This window comes from Castor canadensis, chromosome 12 (assembly GCF_047511655.1).
Source record: "Castor canadensis chromosome 12, mCasCan1.hap1v2, whole genome shotgun sequence".
NCBI lineage: Eukaryota > Metazoa > Chordata > Mammalia > Rodentia > Castoridae > Castor > Castor canadensis.
Genome location: NC_133397.1, coordinates 81,951,671 through 81,972,626, shown reverse-complemented (window position 1 = coordinate 81,972,626; position 20,956 = coordinate 81,951,671). Strand labels below are relative to the sequence as shown.

Sequence of the window (20,956 nt, the reverse complement as noted above, 5' to 3'; positions counted from 1 at the left end):
AAGAAATATATTTGAGGGCTTAGGGTATGGGTCAGTGGCACACGTGCCTACCATGCATGAGGCCTTGGGCTTACTCCCCAGCACCACAAAAAAGGAAGAAAGATGAAACAAGACTTGAAACACATCGGAGCATAAAAATTTAGTTTGTCAGTAAAACAGCCATTGTGATGTTATGATAAGGTAAAAATTCTTATGAAAATCTCAAACATCACCCAGCAATGAGATGAAATGGTTGTCTTTTTCAAAGCAAAATAAGGGAAAACCTGAGAAACCTGGGAAGATTGGTTTCTATGGAAGCAGGTTCAGTGACACAAATAGCCAGTCTTCCCAAGTGCTATCCAAGGCCAAAGAGAAGCTTAATTGCATGTTTTGCCTCAATATTAAATACAGCCAATAAAGATGGATTGATGTCCACAAACACCACATGGGGAGAGGAACTGTTTTGGGTTTTTGAAGGGAGAGAAAAGAGGGCAGTTGACCCTTTCATTAAACTCACTAACATGCACACCTAGTACATTCATCCATTTGCTACTGAAATCATTAAAAGCCACACGATAGCCAAGCATGAAGGAGAACAAAACTGAGTCGTCAAAAGATCCCATCATGCATTAGGAAGGTAACAGTCTCATACTACACAGAAAAGGGGTTAGTAATGTGTACAGGATTCTGGGATTACAACATTCAATTTAGATTTGCTTACTGTGAAAATGAGCACTTTGTACTCACAAAGAAAAACACACTTTAACCTCGGCAAAGTAGGTGCTACTTGGACTTTAGAGTAACACTGAATGTATCTCCTGTAAAAGGTCCACAAAACTGATATTCATAATTCTACAAGCACATAAAAGCAAATGCTCTAAGGAGTTTTAGCCAATTCTCAAAACTCTTGTCCCATCTTCTCTGATCAAATGAATTTAACAGTAATTCAATAAAGAATGAGAGCTACACTGGGTGTGTGATACACACCTGCAATCCCAGCCCTTGGGAGGCGGTGGCAAGAAGACTGAGTTCAAGGCCAGCCTGGGCTTTATAGTGAAACCCTATCTCAATCCCCCTTTTGGCAAAAGACTGAGGGTTTAAAAGAGGCAGGTATCCCACAAGGCCTTGGTGTAGAAGGGTGGGGGACACACAAGAGACCCTCCCCTTCCCCTAATTACCTGAATTCTGTGAGTAAGCCAGAGAAGCCCTGATGGAGACACGAACGCTGATGGAGGGAAACTTTCAGGGCAAGTCAGGCACGGCTCCTGAACACACATCCAATCATAAACTATTACTCAGGTTCTACCTTTTGTCACATAAATGTTTCTAATATTTATCTGTAAAGTTTATTAAAATTATGTTCCAAACAACTGGCAGAAAACAAAATTTAAGGGCAGACACGATACTAGATGATGATGTCACAGATCCCTTTTCTTGGCTTTTTAGTCCTTTAAAGATTAACTATCACAGGTACCAAATCTTTAGTGTTTTTTGTTTTTTTTTTTTTGGCAGTACTAGGGTTTAAACTCAGTCTTCAACAATTAAGTTTATCAACAACCAAGCACTCTTTCTGACTTAGCAGGTTTTAGAAAGTAAAAGGGAAGGAAAGCATCTTCTGTTGGGGTCCTTCTGTAAGGAGGGAGGGTCTCACATGCAGACCTCTTACAGTCCCCATTCAGGCCCCACAGGGAGGCACACCCACCCACTCACACAGGTGAGCGAGCCCACTTGAGGACACACCATGTGGCTGATGACAGGCCTCCAGCGACTTACTTCCCTGGGTCTCAAAGCCCTCCTTGTTTCCCCTTATACATGGTTGAGAGAAAAATGTGCCTCAACCCTGGAGCATAAATGAAAGTGCCAACTGTGAAAAGAAAGTCAATGAAATACAGATTGCATGTTTTCTAAAGTTGGAGTGGTAAAAGTTGTTGGTCAAGTTACCCAATGTTTAATAAACTGAGAAATCCACAGGTTTACTCAACAAACAAATGCCCACGGTCCACATGTTGTCCAAGGAAGAGTTCCGGATACAGAAACAAAGGCAGCCAAGCCTCATCCCCACAGGGATGAGATTCTTATGGATATATGTGAATTCAAAAAGCACGGTTTACACTTCTTGTGACTCAAAACAAAAGTAACTCTCTGGTTAGTTCCCCCAATCTGAAGATGAGGCCTACTGAATTCTACCTAATGCCCTCACTTCTAAGTACAGTTTGCAATGTTCTGTCTGGCTCATGTCTGGGCTGGCAACTTGAAGCATCATTGAAAGAGCCAGAATGTCAGAAGTCAGCTTATCAAAAGTAGCACAGAGCAAACCAATCAACCCATCCAGCAACTAAGAACTATGGATCACTGGGGGGGCCAAACTCAACTTGTTCATCTTGGAGATAAATGCACTGCTGTTTATTGGGGAGGGAGATAAGCGGATGGCCTGTTTCTTCCACAAAAGTTCAGTACCTAACTGTTAGTTCAAATATGTGCACTGATGTAAACAGATCCCACGGTCTGGCAGTAAGGCTCAGGGTGGGAGGGACCATGAGGTCTGGGAGGCTGCACTCTTACAAGCCTTGCACAACTGTGGGGCAGACAGGCTGTCCATAGATCAGACCCCAGAAACACTGCACAAAGGGCCAGCAACAGTGGAGATGCTCTGGGGCCCTGATCTGTGTCTTCAGGGAAGAGTCAAAAGTGTTACCAGAGATAATGGTTTAGACCAGGCTTAGTTTACACTGTAATTTGCTGGCAACAGTTCTGGATTAGTAAGCAAGCTACCAACTGTATTTAGGTGTAATTAAAAAAAAAAAAACTGTTTCAAAATAGTAATGTACAATATAAATATTTTACAGAGGAGAATGATGTTTTGGTTATTCTAACATAGCCAAAAACCTATCACTATTTGTTTTCCTAAAGAGGGTTTTGTTTATGGTATTAGGGATCCAAGGGCTTCTCAAATTCTGGGCAAAAGCCCTATCAGTAGGTTCCCAATGCCAGCTCCCGGAACAGTTTTATTGGTTGTACTGGATGGGGATTGAACTCAGGGCCTCAAGCACTCTGTCACTTGAGCCACACCTTCAGTCCTTTTGCTTTTTAATTTGTGTTTTAGGTAAGTCTTGCGCTTTTGCCCAGGCTCACTTTAGATGGCACTTCTCTCACCTCCCCTTCCTGAGTACCTGGGATTACAGGTATGTGTCACCATGCCCAACCCAAACAGTTTAAGAAGCAAATACAATTGATATTCCTTGAATCTATAAGCCTAAAATTAACGGTTAATCTTCATCCTGCCATAAGACATAGGTAATATGTACACTGCAGTATATGGTTTCAAGATTATATGACACAAATTCTATTTGGGTATTTTTAAAGGCCTGATATTCCTGTATCTTAAAAGTAGTAGTTTTAATCTGTTAATACATTATTCAACAAAAACTTCAAATACTATTTCTTAAGTGACAAAATATCTTCTCTGCGGGGAAACTTCCCCTGAAACTTATCACTAGTTTAATGTCAGTGACTGGAGTCCAGTTGACCAACTTGAGCCTGTCAGCCCCACGGTGGTACCAGTCAGTCAGAGCCATTTAAGGTCTTTATTCCCTTCAGCACTAGTTGGCTTCGTTCTGTCCCACAGTTGCCCACAAAGACCACCACAATGGAAAGAGGCCCATGTGATGTCTTCTGAAGCTGCACCTGGAAACCCGTGGGGCAGGAGACAGACTGCTAGGCAAACCTTACTGCTCTGTACGCTTCTGTCATTCTGCCCTGACACTCACCCAGCTATTCCCACTACCATACAGCCAGCCTCTCAAAAAGGTATACGCAGGGTCATTTCCAGTCTTTAAGAAAGTTAAGTATCAATCACAAATATTTATTTTTCTACCCACAATGTGCCTAACAATCATAAATGCTGGCATTTACTCAACAGAATGGCTCTTTATTAACAAGTAGCAAGATCGTACTTTTAACTCAGGAGGTAATTTTACATGTACATTAAAAAATTCTTCAAAGGGAGATTTTGCTGAGGTGCATTTATACCCCCAGAACATGTAGTTTCACTATTTAAGAAAGCACTTGACTCCATAAACCTGGCACTAAAACTATGAAGGAAAAAAAAGTAATAGAAAAAAGAAACCCATGTCAAAATACAAAATGTTGTACTGTAAAGCTATCTCAGAGCAGCAACTTACAACGACACCCCAGTCCTGCAAGTGCCAGTCCAGGTCCAGGAACTCTTTCTTCTTACTTATAACAAAAACCCAAAACTTGCATAATGCAATGATCAGACACAACAGCTTTGTGAAAAATGTCCTATGCCTGGAGAATTTTCATCCAAACTCTTTGAAATAAGTGTTTGAAACCCAGAACTTACTGATAATGTTATTTCCTATGGCAAAATTCCACAAGGTGTGATCAATCTATTTTTCAAGACAGGCAGGGGTAGAGGAGAGGAGGTGCAGGGTATTTCCAACACCAAAGGGCTTGATGACTCAAAGATGAATGCTGCTTTGTTAACACACTGTTCTGGTTTAGCCCACAGAACTATTTTCCAACTCATAAGGTAATTTAAAATCTAAAAAGCTCAGCGATTGAAAGAATTAATACCGTGGTTAAGTGGTTGATAGTGAAATCAGGCTGGGGTTTTCGGTAGACTTTCTGTAGCACCACCAGCCAAGTCAGGAAAATAAAAAACAAGACTGTCAATTCATAATGAGCTTAGCATCAGTCAATCTAGACTTCTGACTCCTCTTCAATGCCCAACAGCTTCCAGAGCACGGTGTGAACAGCAGGTGTTCAAAGAAACTGAGGCTGCATTGTGATGACACTCACTGCCACTCCTTTGGACCCAGCTGATCTCACCTGTAATACAGCTGTGAAATGACATTTAATGACATGGACATGCACGCTGGGGCCCATTCCCCACTACAATCTCAGTATGGGGGCAGGCCACACGACAGCTACTGTCTTAGCTCCATCACCACTAAATTTCCCAGTCTAGTACCAGAAACAAACTAAAACCCAAAGGAATGATTCACTCTGCAGTGACTTTAGTGTTCAGTAATTAAAAAATACTTGGGTAGAATCAAGATTAGATTTGAAAGGAATCAACATGAATTAAGCTCTGAATCAATATTCAATCCAGAAAGGAGGAAAGATTTCTTGATCTCCAAAAAGCACGGAATGCATACCTTTAAAGAAATGGCTGCTGATGTTAAACACTGAACTCAGTGAGCTAAGTATGTACACATTTTGTCTGGCACTTGGACTGTGGAGAGAAAGAAAGGCCTATCTTTCTGACATACATGCTAGGGTCAACCATCTCTGTCCCCTGAGGAGACAGATTTAACTACCTGAAGCCATAAAGAGCCATTTCCTCCTGGACTCAAGTCAGCTTTAAGCCAGTTCCAAAAGAAGCTCCAAAAACTTTAGTGTCTCTGCAGGTGGTCACTTTGAAGCTCAATGTTCATTTGGGGAAATAAAAATTCTGGGATGTTTATTCAACTTGATAGTCTGTTTAGTTAAAAATCTTCAGAAATATCTTTTTCCATTCATATTTATCCATAGTTCACAAGAGGAAGAAAGCAACGAGTCAGTCCATTGAGGTTGCCTTCTGAAGCCCTCTCAGTGATCAGGCTGTCTTTTCTTCATTGCCTGTTAGCCATAAGGAAAAGGACAGCTACAGCCATGCAGTGCAGGGGCAGCACACCCCACCAGACTCTCCCGTTTGAAATCTGCAACTCTGATGGTGCCGAGAAATAAGAGCCCAGGACAAATTTCACACGCGTGCGTGCACACACACACAAACACACACACGCGGCTGCACACACAAACCTCTCCCTCCAGGTCTATTTCTTACTTTCATCATTTTATTTCTTGATAACTCTTCTATCAATTCCACTAAGCCAGCAGATGAAAACAAAAGTTCCTAGAAATAAAGTGCAGTATGTAGCATTAGAGTCAATGTTTCCCTGGTACAAATTTGTGTCAAGACTGGGTTGTCAAATGAATTCAAGATAGTACCTTAAAAATCACTGCTAGGATAAAATGCCACCAAAAATGCAGTGCATGAGATGAAGCACGTGTTTTTCTCCTCACTCCTCTGGTGTGTACTGCCCACTGCCTTCACATGGCCCTGAGCTAGAAAGTCAAAACAAGCTCTTTCATCCATTTCCAGTTTGACCATTTGGACAGTGCCAGTAAACCAAGGCTGTAAAGTTGAATAGAAGTCTGGAAAGTAGTATTCGTGAGACTTTTCCTTCTCACCATATCTGCTCCTTGTAATAAAGTACAAACCTAAAGGTATTAAAATTAGGGGCTATGCCTTTTTGCTCTTCTGACTAACACTAATAATCCTAAGTAACTGCTCCGGCTAGGCCCCTCCACCCCACTAACAGGTTTACAAGAAGTTGGGGACATGCCAGGAACACAGCCAGAACCTGAGCTTCAATGCCTGTGTCCGGGGACATCCCTAGTTAACAGTCAGGGTAGAAGCCCAGTACCTGGTGCCAGGTGGGAGACCCAAGCAGGAGTCGTCTGCAACGGGATGCTAGGTTTTCTGGCCCTTGTGGCCTCTTGCAGTCAGATGCCTATTTCCTAAGGCACTGCAGGTACTTACTGAAAGTTCCAGTCTAACCTCCACCCCAATGTGATCCTGCCCTTGGGCTACAAGACAGTTAACCCACAATCGATTTTAATCATCACCTTTCTTTTTATCAATGAAGCTGCTACCACATGCCCCAAACCTGCTTCCCCACTCCACATACTCCTGACATTGATTCTCTGAGCAGCGCATGGTGGTTCTACACTTGGTTTGGCCAGGCAGGACACAGGACACTCATTCTGCTCCTTGGTTTCCATGCACTGACACTTGTCCCACTAAACATATGGGACAGTTCTACGTGTCTGTGGCCTTTGATTTTTGTTTATAGAGAATTGACAGGATCTGACTGTGCCATCTCAGTTTGAAAAGCAAAAATACCCTCCAAATTAAATACAGTCAAATGAAGATTAACCCTAAACTCACTTTAGGACAGAGACATGAACCCCACACCCTTCTATTGATGATGTGAACAACTTCCTATCCACACAACTTATTTTGCCAGTGACTCCATCAGTACTATAAATAGAATTGTTTTCTAGAGACCTTTTAAAAGCAAACACACAATTCTATACACATCAATTCACTTGACTATTCTTTAGAAAAAAAGTGTTTAAATTTTTGAAGTTATTAGCTTTCAGTACCTATCAAGGGTTTCTAGCCAAAAATCAGATTGGTGGTGGTGGGGGGGGGACTTAGGGAAGAGTATGAGAATTTAAATTACAAATACAAAAACTCCTGACTCTAGGATAAACAGGCTCCCCTACGAAATTTAATACCATAGCAGGGTCCAAGTGACAAATGTCTTCCTAAATTCACATTAAGGTTTCAAACATGATTGTGTTTTTTATCTTAATGACAGTGAAGACCAAGACATGGGTCAAAAGAAGAGCAAAAACAGAATCTTCAAAAGCTACCACTTAGTTTTTAAAATAAAACAGAGAAAAAGCCTACAAATTTTAGCTACAAAGTTATGAGTTTATAATAGCCATATGCAAAGTGAAGCAGTAATTTAACACAGATGCACAGCCATCGATAACACACCATAAGGAGACATGATGAAAGCTTCCCACATCAATGAATTCACAAAAAGGCAGCTGCCTCTTATTTCATTTTGAATAAAAACAACAAACTTTTTACCTAGATTCCAGACACTATTCTGCATAATCACAAAGACTTAATCATTGTGCTTGGACAATTAATGTTGTGTTAAGTATTTGTCCTTAAACTATACATCTGTCCCAGTTGAGCATTGTGATTCCTTCCTAGAAAACCCAAAATACTTGTATTTAACAAGCACATTAGACACATTCATGCTGAAGGTGTCATCCTACCAAGGGACACAGGAAAACAGTCCCTCAAGAATAAAAGGAAATGTTGGAAGAACTGAACACTGCTTTAAAAGTAAGGACATTGAAAGGCCTGTGAGCAGAGGGTTTGCGGATATAAAGGAACGGTCCAAGAGGATGTGTGAGCAAGTGCCTTCCCCAATGACCAACTTCAAGCAACCACTTTAACCTCCACACAACAGGCAAGTATGGCGAGGCTCTGGTGGCCCAGTTTAGAAACCATAAGTGCTACATGAGTGTGCCATGTCCCCCACACAGATGACTTATTTTGTCATAGAAGGGAAAGACTGGAAGGCAGACTCACTATTAGCACAAGTGTGAATTTAAGACATACAGAATTCTGTTCTCACATACTGTTTTAGTGGTTGAAGGACTTTTATCTATTCAGCTTCCCACATTCTTCCTACTCTTCCCCATTCCCCTGACCTCTCCAGGATAGACACAGCCACTGTCTAATCTGTTGTCTAATAAGACCCTATACTAGGGATTGGATACTCCTATTCTTAGAAACCCACTGTGATGGGTTGTTCTCATTCAGTGCAAATCCCCTACAGTGCTCTGACTAGTACTGAACGGCCTCAATACCTTCCTACTTTGGGGGAGGACACTGATCCCTGACCAAGTTAAGGGACCAAGACCGTACAGGCTCCCTGCTGGAACTTTCCACTGCAACACTTCATACCATGCTATCAACAGAGAAAGAGGGGACACAAAGGCTATATAGTATGTGTGTTGCATATGTCAGGCTTGCTTGACAGAGAAAGCACCTTTCCAGGCTTCAAAGAAAACAATAAATCAAAGCAAATGCCCACGAGGGGACTGTCATACATACACCACATTCAAAACACTTGGTTCTCTTTAAATCAACAAATGTTTGCACTCCTGCTTTGAACAGGAGGTGTTTTAAGATGATGAGTTGCTTTGATTGGTTTAGCAGAATTTATGCTCAGTATAAGTAAAAAAGTTTAAATTCTCAGATACATTAACATTGTATCTATCTAGAATTCATTTCCAGATTACTTTAAAAAATCTCAAAGGAACCCAAATCAGACAAATCAACAACAAAAGAAACCTTTTACTTACTTGTTTTCATTTATTTTCTTTGCAGTTCTGGGGAAGGCAAACGCTTCACCACTATCCCAGGTACCTTTACATGCACATGTTCTTAAGAGAAAAAGACCCCCTCCACTTAAATTGGCTTATTTAAAAAGTCTCAAAGTATTCATTAAGTCTTCAATAAATTTTTTATATTAAAATGTTTTAGGAACTAGAATGGAAAGCATACTTGGTCTAGGAACATAACCTTTTTATTGGGGTGGGTGTGCCCCAAGGCAATTCAGATAGTTGAGATTTGTTATATTAAACCTGTTAAAACATACACCTTTCTTAGATTGAAATGGTGGGTTTTATTATTTTTAAATTTCAACTTCTACTCATTTTCATTCCTAAGAAAAGCAGCAACGTCAAAGGCATCAAGCACTCAATACTGTGCAGGGGCAAGTAGCAGCGCCAAATACCTGAGTTCAAGGCCAGGATCCAACACCAGTCATGGCCGAAACCCATTCCCAAACTTCTGGTTTTGTTCCCTTGCTCTGAAAATGTAGTACAATCCCCACTCCCAGGTCTGCAGACAAAGCCCACATCAATTGGCTGACACTAATTGTGAGCCTGGAGGCCAGGAACCAGCCATAGCCTTCATTCCTGCCTTGTGGACCACAGGGCAGAGGCAGAATTAAGAGGAGGAAGCTGCCTGCCAGCAGCCCTTTCTCAGGGCTTGTTCTCACCCTCACTGTCTCAGCAAACCACAACTCTACTATGAACACGTGGATCTGGTCCAGGAAGAGAACTGAGAAAACACAAAGTGAATCTGGGCTTCCCACAGGACACTGGGGATTCCAAAACTCATTCTAAGCAAATACTCAAAAAACCACCAAGCCTGGCCTCTTCCACACTGGGGGTCATCCAGCCACCAGGTAGGTATTGCTTATGCTGACTGTTAACACTAGCCCCTCATAGCATGGGAAAAGTAGTTACCAAGAAGGAGGATTGGCAACTCAATCAGAAGTGCTTAAAATTTAAGCTAATGATGGTTAATACTCTATGCTATTTTCTCACCAAAGCAATTTAACTACGTCAGAGAAAAGGGACAAAAGCTGTTTTACACTTGATCTTAGTCAAAAGCCCTAGAGGAAAAAGCTGTTTAAAAAATTTTTGATTCTGTTCAAGTACTGGACATTCCTAGTGCCACACAGACAAGCAGCTGATATAACCTTTACTTGGAAAGAGCTACAGAACTTTGGACTGCAGGGAAAAGTAGTTCTATGTCTCATGTCTTAAGACCATTCTTTCTCCAAATACACATTCTGAACTGTAGTCAAATTTCTGCCAAATCAAATGGGCCATCTCCAACAGGTGGCCCCAACTCAGCCCTAGTCCAGGCTGAGCTGGTGTGGACAGGGGTTCCAGATGTCCCTCCATGATCCAAAGAGTTGCCAACGAAGCCAAAGTTCTTCTCATGGTGATGTTTCTGGTTCACCAACAGGGTAGGGTGATTCAGACCTCCCATCTCTACTTCCATCAGCCCAGTTCCTAAAGGAGGTTTTCTTCTTTGCTTCATGGGACTAGAGGGGTTTGAATTACAGTAACATTTCCACATGAATGCACTTCTCAATAAGTTTCCTGTGTTCCTGGGATGACAGCTCCTTTCCAGAGACCAGAGAAAACCCTGCCAAGGTAGGACAGCTCACTGAGAAGCAAGGAGAAGTAGCTAAGTTTCTACCAGTTGCTTTCTGTCTACCAATTTATTTTAAAGCCCCCACAGCCCTTAGTGATGAGCACTAGGGTCCTCACTCAATGGAGACTAACAGATCCATCAAAGTCCTTGGATGGGCAAAGGAACAGACAGCATCCCATCTAGACCTGCTCAAGGCCACCAATGCAGACTGCAGAGGGAGGCAGCCAACAAGAGCAGACAACAGGGTCCCATCTGTTTTTTACTTTGCTACAGTAAAAGGAAAGACCCCATCAGCCTCCATCTAGAGTACCTGTGGTGATGAGTCAAAAGCCTGATGTTTCCTGCATGAAATTTTCACTAACACAAAGGATGCAACAGTTAATAATGAATCATACAAATGAGACACAGAGCTCCAGTGAGAGGTTCCTGGATATGCCACCAAATTTACAATAGATATTTCTTAAATTTGTTCTACAAATGCTAGTTAGGACGATTTTGCAGACAACAGAAAGACGCACAGAAAAGACTACCTATAGCCTGAGCACAGTAATGAGCACTACTCCCAGTTTGACACATTTTCCTCTTCTTTTTGTTGTGACTATGAATTTTAATCTCAAACTTGCTATCATCAACAATTTTGTACCTTCTTTAACTTAACATCATGCTGAGAGCATGTCCCTTGTGCCATGGTTCTTTTTAATACATGAAAAGGATGAATAATAATTTAGAGATTCTCCCATTCCATTACGACTGTGGACAGTCTTCTGAGTGGTTAATGTTGTGTAAATGTTTCTGTTAGTGTTTCTTATAAGAGAAGGTGGTGTCAGGTCCTTTGCCCTGTGCCACAGAACTGTCTGAAGGTGTGCAGGTGGCATGGAGCCTATAGCCCAGTACAGAACTGAGTATGGTGGTCTCTAGCAAAAGACGATGGTTTTGTGTCAACTGATTGATGGGACTCGCAGAGAGAAGGAAAGCAATCATAGGTCATCAGCTCCAGTATGGCTCCTAGCCACTGACCAGGTAGAACAGGCTAGAAATAGTATCATAAGGAATATGTCAGGACACCAAGGCTGGCCCAACAAAGAAGGAAGACAACCTTAATTCTGGTGTGGGAGGTGGCTATAGGGGCAGGGAGAGGTGGGAATCAATAGGGGATCCTGTCCCAGAACAGGCAGGGTGACCACAGGCTTGTGTGTGAGGAGACTCACGCATGGGGCAAGGGCTCTGACTTAATGGGTTTAAAGTAGGTCAGACAGTAAGGCATCACACTGACCATCATCCAACCCGCAATTATAGGTTGATGGGTATCCCAAAACCTACCACCACAAGCCTCCTTAATATAAAACAAATCAATGGATGGTTGGTGTCTTCTTTCTGCCTTTAAATCCAACCATATAGAACTACAGGATTTAAGATTTTCTTTAATAAGTTTCCTAGGGCATGTAAAATCAGACTTAAGATTATCTACATATTTCAGGAGAGACATTTGAGGGCATACCACCAGAGTCATGCATTGTGAGTAACAACAATAATGTGGTTATTATCTAGAGGAAGTGAACCGAAGCTAAATCTCTTTCTTTTAAGTCTATTACTCTATACAGAGAGTAAAAATAAAGGGTGAAAGAGGAAAATTGATGGAACGAAAACTGCTGAGAAAAATAGACTGAAAAAAAGATAACAAATTGTCAGTATCACAAAAGAAATGAGCTATCACAACAGATCTTGCATCCATTTAAACGAATAAATACTTTCACATTCATAAATTCAGCAACTTAGAAAAAAATGGGGCAATTCTTTAAAACCCACAAACTACCAAAACTCAACCAAAATGAAATTGACCACCCTAATAGTCCTATAAACACCTAAAACAAATTTATAATCTAAAAGTACCCTAAAAAAGAAATCTGCAAGCTTACATTATTTCATTAGACAATTCCACAAAACATTTAAAGAACTAATACCGGTTTTATATAATCTCTTCGGGAAGATAGAGGAGGAGGAAATACTTCCCCAACTCATCGTTAAAACCCTCATGTCAGAAAACAAAACAAACAAACAAAAAAGACCCTCATGTCAAAACCATACAATCTTAGAAGAAAACAACAGAATACCACACAAAAACTCAAGTGCAGAGCTGATGGAATGGCTTAAGTGGTACAGTACCTTCTTAGCAAGTATGAGGCCCCGAGTTCAAGCCCCGGTACAGAAAACATAAGAAAACTGAATGTGTACTTTCGACAAAGTATTAGCAAAGTCAATCCAGCAGTGTATGTAAAGAACAGTACACCCTGCCCAAGTAGGATTTATCCCAGACATGCAAGGTACACTTAACACTCTAAATCAAAAAATGTATTATACCAGGTCAACAGGCTAATACAATCACATGATCACATCAGATGACACAGAATAAACACTTTATAAAATTTAACACCCATTTATTTCATTAATGATAAGAAGTCTCAGCAATCTAGGAATGATAAAATGAATATATACAAATCACTTACAGTTAACATATTTAATGATAAAGAAAGCCTCCCCCTCCCTGTACCCCCCCCCAAAAAATTCCTCTTACCATACCTATTCAGCATAGGCCCTAGAAGTCCTAACCAGTACAGGAGAACAAGAAAAAGAAATAAGAATTCATGCAGTAAAAAGAAAAAAATAAGACAGTTCCTATTTGCAGATTATATGACTGTCTTCCTAGATATCTTTCCCCAAAAATGCACCAAAATAATCCTTCTAGAATGATTTCAACAAAGCTACAGGAGACAATATCACTACACAAAAAGCAGTCATTTCTATGTACTAAAAGTGATTATGCAGAAACTGAAATTAAAGATACAATACCATTGTTTCTGAGAAAATGAAATGTTTAGCATAAATCTAAAATGAGAACATGTATAAGAAGCTACATATACTGAAAATTACAAGACACTAAGATAAGAAACCGAAGAAAACCTGAATACTTGGAGAGACATATACTTGCTCATGCATTGCATAGTCTCTCCCAAATTACCAAATGATCCAGCAATCTCAACTTCTGGGCAAAGATCCAAAAGAATTCAAAGCAGGATCCTGAGGAGGTATTTGTACACCTATGTTCATTCACAGCAGCACTACTTACAATAGCCAAAAGGCAGAAGCAACCCCAATGTCCACTGGTGGTTGACTAAACAAAATGTGCTATTGTACACATGTTGGATGCTATTTAGTCTTAAAAAAAGGAATACATGTTACAGTATGGATGAAACTTTAGGTCACAGAAGGACAAATACTGTATGATTACACCTAAAGAAGGTACCTAAATTAGTCAAAGTAATAATCAAAAAGCAGAATGGTATTTGCCAGAGGTTGGGGGAAGGAGAAAACAGGGAATTGTTTAATGGCTGTAGTTTCAGTTTTACAAGATGAGAAAGTCTGGAGACTAGCTTACACAACAATATGAATGTACTTAACAGTACTAAAATGTACACTTAGAACTAAATGGTTAAGATGCTAAATTTTATGCTATGTTTCTTACTGCCATACAAATTTTATTTTATTTAACCCATATATTCAAAATACTATCCCAATGTGCTATCCATATAATTGATACTTTATTTTCTTTATGTACTAAGTCTTCAAACTCCAATGCATGTTGACACTGACTGCCTTTTTGTCTGGATTTGGACTAGTCCTGGGTCAAGTGTTCAATACACAGGAGGCTTCCCTACTGCACAGTGCTGAGCTACATCTTACTGGTCACACCTATGGTAACAAACTTAATAGGTGGATCCTAATAATTAGAAATACATGGGGGAGTCAAGGGTTGGGTCTTTTTCTTGCTACTGGTCTTTGTTGAAATACTATTGGTTCCCTTGAAAGGCAGGGCTAGGAGTGTAGCTTTAATGGTAGTGTTCCTCCCTAGCATGCAAAAGGCCCTGGGTTCCTACTCAGCACAGTAAAATCAAAACACAACACAACACAACTCCGTGGAAAAGCTAACAGGCAGAGCTCCTGGGCTGCTTCTCTGTGAGGCACTCAGTGGGGTCTGCAGTGCATCCTGCCTCCCACAGGGAGTTCTGAATCTAAAGGAGGGGCCCGACAATTACCAGCTGCAACAGAGTGCACAGAGGATGCTGAGGGTATGCAGAACACTATTAACTCCCATCTGTGAACTTTGGCAAGCATAAAGTTTAAGATATTTACTAACAACAAGGGAGAGTTCTTAGCAACCAGCATTCATCCATATCCTGACTTTTCTTCACACTTACTTCCAGTTGCACTGACTGTATTTCAGAGCAAGAATGTGTACAGGATCTAATACATAATTTGCATGAACATATGCATGGCATAAAAACAATAAACCAACACTTGTGGGAGGTTTTTATTAAAATAATCCTTTCTCAAGTTAATCTTCCCAGAACATATGGAAACCAAAACTGCACAAAAGTATAAAAATTGTATCTATCCATAATAAATGTAATACTCTTTCATGTCTTCAGAAAAGTGAGAGTTATGTAGTAAAGCATAAAAATGTTGCTAGTACAAAAGCTTAAACCACTATGCATCCCCAGTTAAGATTTTACTTTCCTGTTAGAATAAAGATACGAAAACAAAACTTTAACACACACTGTTCTCTACCCGAAGTTGTGAGCAGAAAATTATTTCGTGGCTGAAGGAGCCCCCGGCTAAGCAGAACCTCTCTGAAACCTCACATTTGTGTTCCAGTAGTTCAAGTCAATCAAAGACTTCTTTGTGAAAAATGCATACTGCAATAAATTATCAAAAGCATCACTGAAGATCTTAATGGAGATGTTTGAGTAGGAAATATTAAACAAGACCAAAAAGGTAAGAGAGCACTTATCAACTTAGCGTAAGTGTTCTTCAGGTATTGAGCTAAGACTCAGGACGGCCAGGAAAAATAGTTATGGATTATAAAAATTGTAAATTTAAATCTTCAATTTAACAGACTTTCTCTTCCCACCAGTAATTCCCGCCTCTCCCCACCTCTCCCCATTCACACTCATCCTCTCCCCAAACAAATCTCCAAAACCTTCATGTTGAAAACTTACCATGGGACATTAACTTCAAACAAACTCCTGTAACTTAACGTTTCATCCCATGCATTCAACTCTAAGCTGTCACATCAATCTACTGGAGTGTAGTTAATACTAACAAACACCTGAGGATCCAATACTTTAGGTATAACTAATAACTTTGTTTAATAATTTAGGTTGTGATCTTTAAAGCTCTGTGTCTGTCATCTCAAATAACACTGCTTACATTATAATTAGCTTGCTAAATTGTACTCACCAAAAAAAGCATTCACACAGGTCTTTACGTTAGAAAATATACTAACCCATCCATTGTTCCCAGTCAAGAAGTAAAGAAAAACTATTTCCATGTATTGAGCCACCACTTGCAGTGACTACTGCATAGGCCTGCAATGCAAAACTGTAATAGCTTCCAAAGGGTCCTTAAAATACACAGGTTTTTAAACATACATACCATAATGCTCTTTTAGCTCACTAAGAATGCTAAAGGTTCATATATATGCTGAAATAGTTCATGGGTAGAACGACAAGTGCCAAAAACATCTAAGGGTAAAGTGAGTTCAGGAACACTAGTACAGGCAGTAAAGTAATAGCAAAAAAACCCCTCCTACTTCCTTTCCTTAAAGAGGGGGCTTCCTTAAAGTCCCCTCTAGCAATTAGCAGGAGTTGTGCAGCCAACATATGTAACTACTGGTATTTCTGTCATTTTTGTTCGGTGTGCCCAACCTCTGACAAAACACACCCTCTGAGGTTCTTCCTATCTCTTTAATATGGGGACAAACCTGTCCAGTTTACTTCACTGAAGGTGGTAAAGACAGAACTGTAGTACTGTATTTGCAAACAAAAGATTTGTCATTGTGCTCAGAATTTAAGTGTTTAGGCTGATTACTTTGTTTTAGTTAGACTTCAGCATGGTAAGTATAATCTACATCTTAAAATTTACACTGGATTTCCTAATTGACAAGACAACCAATGCCCTTATGTCTTTGTTTATGCAGGGAGGGAGAGCCTACTCTAGACAAATGCCAAAGGTAACTTTGGTGAATAGTTATCAAGACACTAATCTTTTCCATTAGTGAAGAACCAGCACAATGAAACCAGCACAGATCCATCCCTTCACCAGGATTATCAGAAATGTACACTCAGTCACAAGCTAGAGCCTCAAGAGTCAAATCAAGCTTTCAGATCTGTCAGTCTAGCTTATAGACTGAAATGTTTAATGTTTAAAGGATGTAAGTAGTTGTCAAAGCTTAAATGTTATACTTGGCCTAGAAATCTGCATTCCTGGATTATTTGGCAATATGGGACTAACTGCCACTCTGAGACCACATGCCCCCATAGCCACAATCAGGGGCAAATGTCACTGTCCCCATGGGGTGGAGAGGTCAGGCCCCTCAATAATATTACTGCAGGACACTCTACCACTCCTAGTTCAGACCCTAACACTGCCTTTAATCCTTAAAATAAAAACCTATACTCTAATCTCATTCATACTATGGTCAAACCCTCTGAGCAATAAGCCCAAAGGGGAATTTGGGTATAGGACAAACCATTTTCATGACTCTATGTTGGTACTGCTTATATGAACCACTTCATTTCTGCAAATGATTTAACTTGTCCCATTTCTTTCTGTACACACCGTTATTAAACTTTTCTGTAAGTGATCAGATCCCTGTCAAGCACAATGTCCTTAATATGTAACAGTTACAATATGCCAGTTACACAATTTAGCTTGATGAAGGCTGTAAAGACTCAAGCTTTACAGCCACAAAGGCTTATGGCTGAACCTCAAAAAACTGATGCCACAAACTTCGTAACATTCTTAAAAAGTGTTGGTCAGATTATTTTATTGGCACATCTTCCATTCCCATCAAAATACACAATGATTCACTTGAAGGAGTCTAAAAGAAGGTTTTAAATGCACACAGCCTTGAGACATACTACTCAAACAACCACATGCCAACTGCCTCTTACCCGGGTATTGCTTACCCATTGCACTGAGATAATGGTTGAAGGCCTGGCAAGGAGGACTTGGGGTTTGTGTTGATTTGTCACAACTCATGGGTGCCGGGCTCCTGTCTGTGTCAAAAGAGAAATACCCACTGGAGGATCGAGACAGCAGGGAAGATCTTCTCACAAAGATGAAAAGCGGGGATCTGGTAGCAAAAGGGCCAGGGCTGGCCGGTGGGGCCAGCGGGCCCTGAGGGCTGCCGTGGGGACAGCGATCCCCTTCGCCTGCGGGACTGCCTTCAGGATTACCTGGCGGCTCTGTCTGTAGGGAGGTAGGAGCCCCAGGCCTGAGCTGGGGAGGCCTCTCAGCAGGCTGCAATTGTCCACCTTCTCTGTCACACTCAGAACTTGCATCGGAAGGTTGCTTTGCCATTTGGTCTTTTTTTCTGGAAGTAAAAGAAACAGAAAAACTAAGATTGCCTTCAGCCAAATAATAGCTACAACAAATAAACCCCTTCTTCACCTCCTAAGCAGTCTTAAAAGTATTCACTAAGAATACTTTACTTCTCTGCCAACCTCCCAAATAAAAGTAAAAATGCACCAATAAAATAACAAAGGATATTTTTGGTGGGGAGAGGTTAGAACTAAACTTCGGATCACCAAACAAAACAGTAACAACATGGACCTGGTGCTCTCACACACAAGTACACACAACTTTCAAGAGAACTGCTTGTCTGAAGCCTTTTCTCATGTGCTTTTTGCTCAGGACAGACTCGAAACCAGTCAGAAACTCCCAGCGGGCTCCGATTTTCCGGGATCAGAACGGGCACAGGAGCCCAGGAGCGGGAGCCGATGCAGCGATTGCAGGCGGCTGGCCGCCTTCCCCGCTCCGGCCCCATTGTTTGCCGAAAATGCTGAGGGCAGCAAGTCTGGAGAAGGTTTGGCAGCGGCCGTCAGTCGTAGTAAGTGCGTCACAATAGAGTTTGTAACTCAGAGCCCAGCTCCGCCCGGCTCCGGCGCTCTCCGTCTGTAGTCCCTCCCGCTCCCTGCCTGCACGCCACACCGAACCGGACAGAACTTCTCCGAGGTGCACACGTACTGTTAGGTGCACTCCCCCAAATGGGGGATCCCCGGAGTCGTCCCCTGCAAAACCCAACGCCAGCTCCGCACGCTCGGCCACACCGGGCGCGCGGCTCCCTCAAGTTAAAGACCTCCCCTGCCCCCGCGAAGGCAATCACACCGAACTCACGTCCGCCCCTTCCCTTCCGAGCGTAGCGTCCGGGCCCGGGCCCCGCGGCGTCCGACCCGCGACCTGCGCCGACCTGGCGCCCCCTGACCGTCACCACGGAGACAGCTTGGAAGACAAAGCCCGGCAGCGGGGTTGAGAGCCCCCCGGGTAGCACAGAGCACACGCCTTCCCGCCAGCCCGCCGCCACGCTCCGCCCGGCAGCCGAGGGCCTCGCGCGCCGCGCCTCTGGTCCGCGCTGCGCCGGCCGCCGCCGCCGCCGCCGCCGCCGGGAACATCCTCCGCCTCCTCCCGCTCCTCCCCTCGCGCACTGCGCCCGCCGCTGCCGGCACCGCCGGCCGCCCCGCGCCACTGGCGCCGGGTGCCCGCGTTCCCAATTGGCCCGCGCGCGGTCGCTCGGCGCCGCAGCCAATGGGCAGCGATGGCGGGGGCGGCGCCTACGGGTCAGGCCTCCAAAGCCGAGGCGATTGTTGACAAACTCGCCTCCCAGCTCAGCTCCGGCTGTGGCGGCGGCAGCCTCGGCAGAGGCTTCGGGGGACTGGACTGCTCCGACTATCCGCCCCGCCCCTGTGCCCGGTCAAGACACCGCGCGCGCCTCCGGAGTTCCCGCCGCCCGGGCCAGCCGGTCATCTGGAAACAAAGCGAGACCCACGCTGTCCCGGGACCGGCAGGATTGTCCTCACACTCGTTCGGCCCGGTCGGAGGGAAGACCCGAACGGCAGCCCTAGTCCCAGCTGCAGCACCTACCCACCTCTAGCAACTTCACTGCCTGTCCTCCCAAGCCGCGGACACGCGCCCAACCTGGGTGACCAACCCCGGGCCACGAGCACACACATCCCCATCCCCACCCCCAGCGTCCTACACGAGGCCTGGATCATTAGCGTCAAAGCCGGGATAACAGCCCCCCCGGGGGGCACGGAGCAGGCGGTCTGCACGACGAATGGGTCTCGGTGCACTCCAGCATGCTGGAGCCACTAGGTCAGCTCGGTCCTGCGCGAGCAAGTTCTGCTGGCCGGGGCTCGTCCCCTGCGTGGCCTTAGTGGTCTGGGGAAGCCCTTGGTCTGTCTGCGGCTGGCACTGCCGGCAAGAGGCACGCAGACAGAGCAGGGCCTCCAGGAATGTTCTAGAGGGCAAAATCAACACTTGTCCCCAAACCTTGGCTTGAGTGAGTTAAAGGAAAAGCCCAGTGTCCTCAAATCACCACCGCAGTTCCGCAAGCCCTCCGCCGCGGGCACGCGCGCTTAAGGGCCAAGCCGCCAGACCCGCTGGTACTGCATGGCTACTTCTCGAGGACTGGCGGCGAGACTTCCCCGCGGGGCGCACAGCGCGGTACCCCAGCCGGGAGCACGCGCTCTCCCAGCCAGGAATGCGACGCGTCCCCCCAGCCCACCCCACGCCACCCTCCGCGTGCTGCATACGGACCGAGACCGTACTTCGGCCAAATGTCCGCAGCTTCCATGCCCAGGACCCTTCCTCAGAGTGGACCTGCACCGGAGGGAACCCGACCCGCACCTATAAGTCGACTCCCGCGCTGCGAGAAGTGGGACGAATGCGAGCGCCTCTGCCTGCACGTGCCAGGGCAGCAGACAGCAGATGGAGCCGCTCGAACTCCGGCGCCTGTCTTCCGTCTGTCCCAGGCCCATTCCCTGGGATTCCGAGGTATTTACCTTGCGTTTCTCAGTCCCAGAGTCAGAGTCAGACATTGGGGGGACGAGAGCCAGGGGGAAAGACGCCGAGGCGGTGGGGACGGGGGCGGGGCGAACCGAGCGGCCCGAGGCGGTGCTGACCGCAGTAGGGCAAGGCTCGCAGAGCGGCTGCAAGAATCCGGCGGCGCAGCGGCTGCTAGAAGGGACGCAGCACTCCAACAAGCTCACGACCCAGCGGCTGCGCGGAGCGAAGTGAAACCTGCGCGGCCCTGCAGCCCAGCTCAGACTGGGGGCCCAGCGCCCGCGTCCAATCAGCGAGGGCCACGCCCCCACCAGGTCCCGCCCCGGGGCAGGCGGGCAATCTCCGCCCTTCACATCACCCCTGCCCCCCCCGCGAGTTTGCGGGCTGGGACAGGTAAAAACGGGG

At 44.1% G+C, this 20,956-nt stretch overlaps 1 protein-coding gene across 6 annotated transcripts in view; it reads right to left on the bottom strand.

Annotated features, from left to right (window-relative positions):
* Positions 1-20,749, bottom strand: part of Bcl2l11 (BCL2 like 11) — a 38,462-nt gene extending 17,713 nt beyond the window's left edge. Inside the window, exons 1-3 of one of the 6 annotated variants that reach the window (XM_074050252.1) lie at positions 20,396-20,519; positions 17,947-18,083; positions 17,677-17,766 (exon numbers count right to left, since the gene is read on the bottom strand). In XM_074050252.1, coding sequence (XP_073906353.1) covers positions 17,677-17,766; positions 17,947-18,070 — 214 coding nt within the window. In that variant the 5' untranslated portion in view covers positions 18,071-18,083; positions 20,396-20,519. The other 5 variants (XM_020183914.2, XM_074050250.1, XM_074050253.1 and 2 more) reach the window with 5 other exon arrangements.
* Positions 20,750-20,956: the final 207 nt, after the last annotated feature.